General features: G+C 38.7%; 1 protein-coding gene across 1 annotated transcript; it reads left to right on the top strand.

The window, feature by feature from the left end:
- LOC9301846 (transcription factor bHLH145) lies at positions 1-2,272 on the top strand. The gene is made up of 3 exons (XM_021024469.1): positions 1-599; positions 713-813; positions 936-2,272. Exon 3 carries the CDS (start codon positions 955-957, stop codon positions 1,912-1,914), a length of 960 nt encoding a protein of 319 aa, XP_020880128.1. The 5' UTR covers positions 1-599; positions 713-813; positions 936-954; the 3' UTR covers positions 1,915-2,272.

Below are 2,272 nucleotides of genomic sequence, written 5' to 3' on the forward strand. Positions count from 1 at the left end.
CACACCTACACTTTAAACGCACGCACACATGTATGTTATGAGTTATGTATGATCAAGGTCAGTTTCGTCTTTTTCTCTTTTATATATCTTCTTCCTCGCTCATTTCTCTTTGCCTTAACCTCTCTCTGCTTTCTCCTTAGAAACTCTATTTGCTTCTCTTGCATTCCACTTCTGTGAGTTTCTCTATTCTTCAGTTTTCGAGATATATTCTTTTAGAGATAAAACAAGAACGAGCAAAGCAATAACATGCGGTGGTGGTTGAGTCTTTCTGCTTATGTTTTTCGTACACTAGTCTTCTGTCGTGTGATTCTGTAAACTGAGATCTTGCTTTAGACACAGCTCTTTTTCTTTGTGTGTGTAATGGGGTGGTCTTCTTTTTTCTTCACAGTCCATTGCTTTGTCCGCCAAATTATTTGAGATACTCTGGTTTGTTATTTTGGATACTCTGTTTTGGTAAGGAATCAGTTGGTGAGAAAGTAGTTATGGTTTGTCAATCAGCGGGACAGACAAGATTTCGAACACTCAAACACGAACACGGTATCTCAGGAAACATAGTAGTTAGAGTCATTGCATGCTTTCAACCTCTCCAAGATTGCCAGGTTTCTTTCATCTTTTTTACTTGTTCTTGTTTCATGTGTTTATGTTCTAGTTAACTTATAAAAAAAATTGTATGTACATTTTCTAATTGGCTTTGATGTTGTGTATCTTGCAGGCTGAATATTTTCGTCAATTGTTGAAGCCCGTCACGTAGAGTAGCTGGATATTTCTCCTTCTTATTTCAAGCCTTAGTTTCTTTTTTTATTCATTTAGTTGGTAAGTTCAAGACTTTGCACACATAATCTTTAATATATTTTTCTTCTGGCCTCCCATTCTTGATTAGAAGTTAGTTAGCTGATTTGTTTGAGTTGATGATGATGTCATCTGTTTTTGGACAGTTGATTTGTTTAGTGTTGGATGGGACAAGATCGTGGTTTGTGGTTTCCTAGTCAGCGGTTGAGCTCATTGACTTCCCTACCTCTGTCTCATCTCGGGAATCAAGACTTGAATCCATGCGGCGACATGTTTTCTACTCGTGGATCTTATCAAGTTTCTACTCAATCCTATTTTGATGGCTCTTATGGTTGGGTTCATGGACCATCCCACTTGCAGCAGCAGTTCTTGCCTCCTCTAAATAAATGTATGAAGCATGTACCTCTTAAAGTAGACGGTTTTATATCTAAAGCTGATGGCGGTCAATGTAGTCAGAAGAGGTTCCTTGTGTTTGATCAGTCTGGTGATCCGACGACTCTGCTTGTTACTTCCGATATCCGGAAATCTTTTGAGACCCTGAAACAGCCTGTCTGTCCTGATATGAAGGAAGAAATCCAAAGAAGCAACAAAGATTTGTTTGTTTGTCAAGGAATGCATGGAAATAGCGAACCGGATTTGAAGGAGGATACGGAAGAACTAAATGCTCTGCTTTACTCGGAAGGTGAGAGTGATTATTGTTCTGAAGAAGATGAGGTTACAAGCTCAGACCATTCCCCAAGCATTGTAGTATCAGCCCATGAGGGCCAAAAAGCATTTCTTGGAAGCTATGGACAATCATTAAATGCTAAAAAGAGAAAGACACTCGAGAGCGCAACGCCTTTTCTTGAAACCTCGAATGAGAATATGCGGGACGCTGAATCGAGCTGTGGTAGTTGTGACAATGACAACACAGGGATTAGTTTCTTAAAACGTTCAAAGACGTCTAGCAAGAAGATAGGAGAAGAGAAGATATTTGAGACTGTAAGCCTTTTGCGCAGTATAGTCCCCGGGGAGGAACTGGTGGACCCGATCTTAGTCATCGATAGAGCCATTGATTACCTGAAATCATTGAAGATGGAAGTCAAAAATCGAGGACATGGGACTCTTTGTTTGCATGATATCTAAGAAATTAGCAATGATATGTGGACTTGTTTTCTAAACAAAGTAGTAGACATATTGGACCATGGTACTCTTGTCAAGCTACAAAGGATCAGCTTGGTGCTCATTGGAAGAGAAACCAAACATTGTTTTGGACTTTGGAGTTGCGAGAGAAGGAATCGGATTAATATGCAAATTGAATATTTGTTGATGATTAAGCTGGATTGATAAATTTTTATTTTAGTCGTTTAGCTGTTTGTTATATCATGTATGTTACTTGATTCTACCTTTTCTATAAGATTTTGTAGGTGTGGTTTTTATTGTTCATGCGTGAGTCGTGTGGACGAGAGAATCATATATGGGAAAAGCTGAATAACCATTTTCA

This window comes from Arabidopsis lyrata, assembly GCF_000004255.2.
Source record: "Arabidopsis lyrata subsp. lyrata unplaced genomic scaffold ARALYscaffold_8, whole genome shotgun sequence".
NCBI classification, from domain to species: domain Eukaryota; kingdom Viridiplantae; phylum Streptophyta; class Magnoliopsida; order Brassicales; family Brassicaceae; genus Arabidopsis; species Arabidopsis lyrata.

Bases quoted from the DNA above. Each gene is read 5' to 3' on its own strand.
- LOC9301846 (XM_021024469.1), top strand. From the start codon at position 955: ATGGGACAAGATCGTGGTTTGTGGTTTCCTAGTCAGCGGTTGAGCTCA.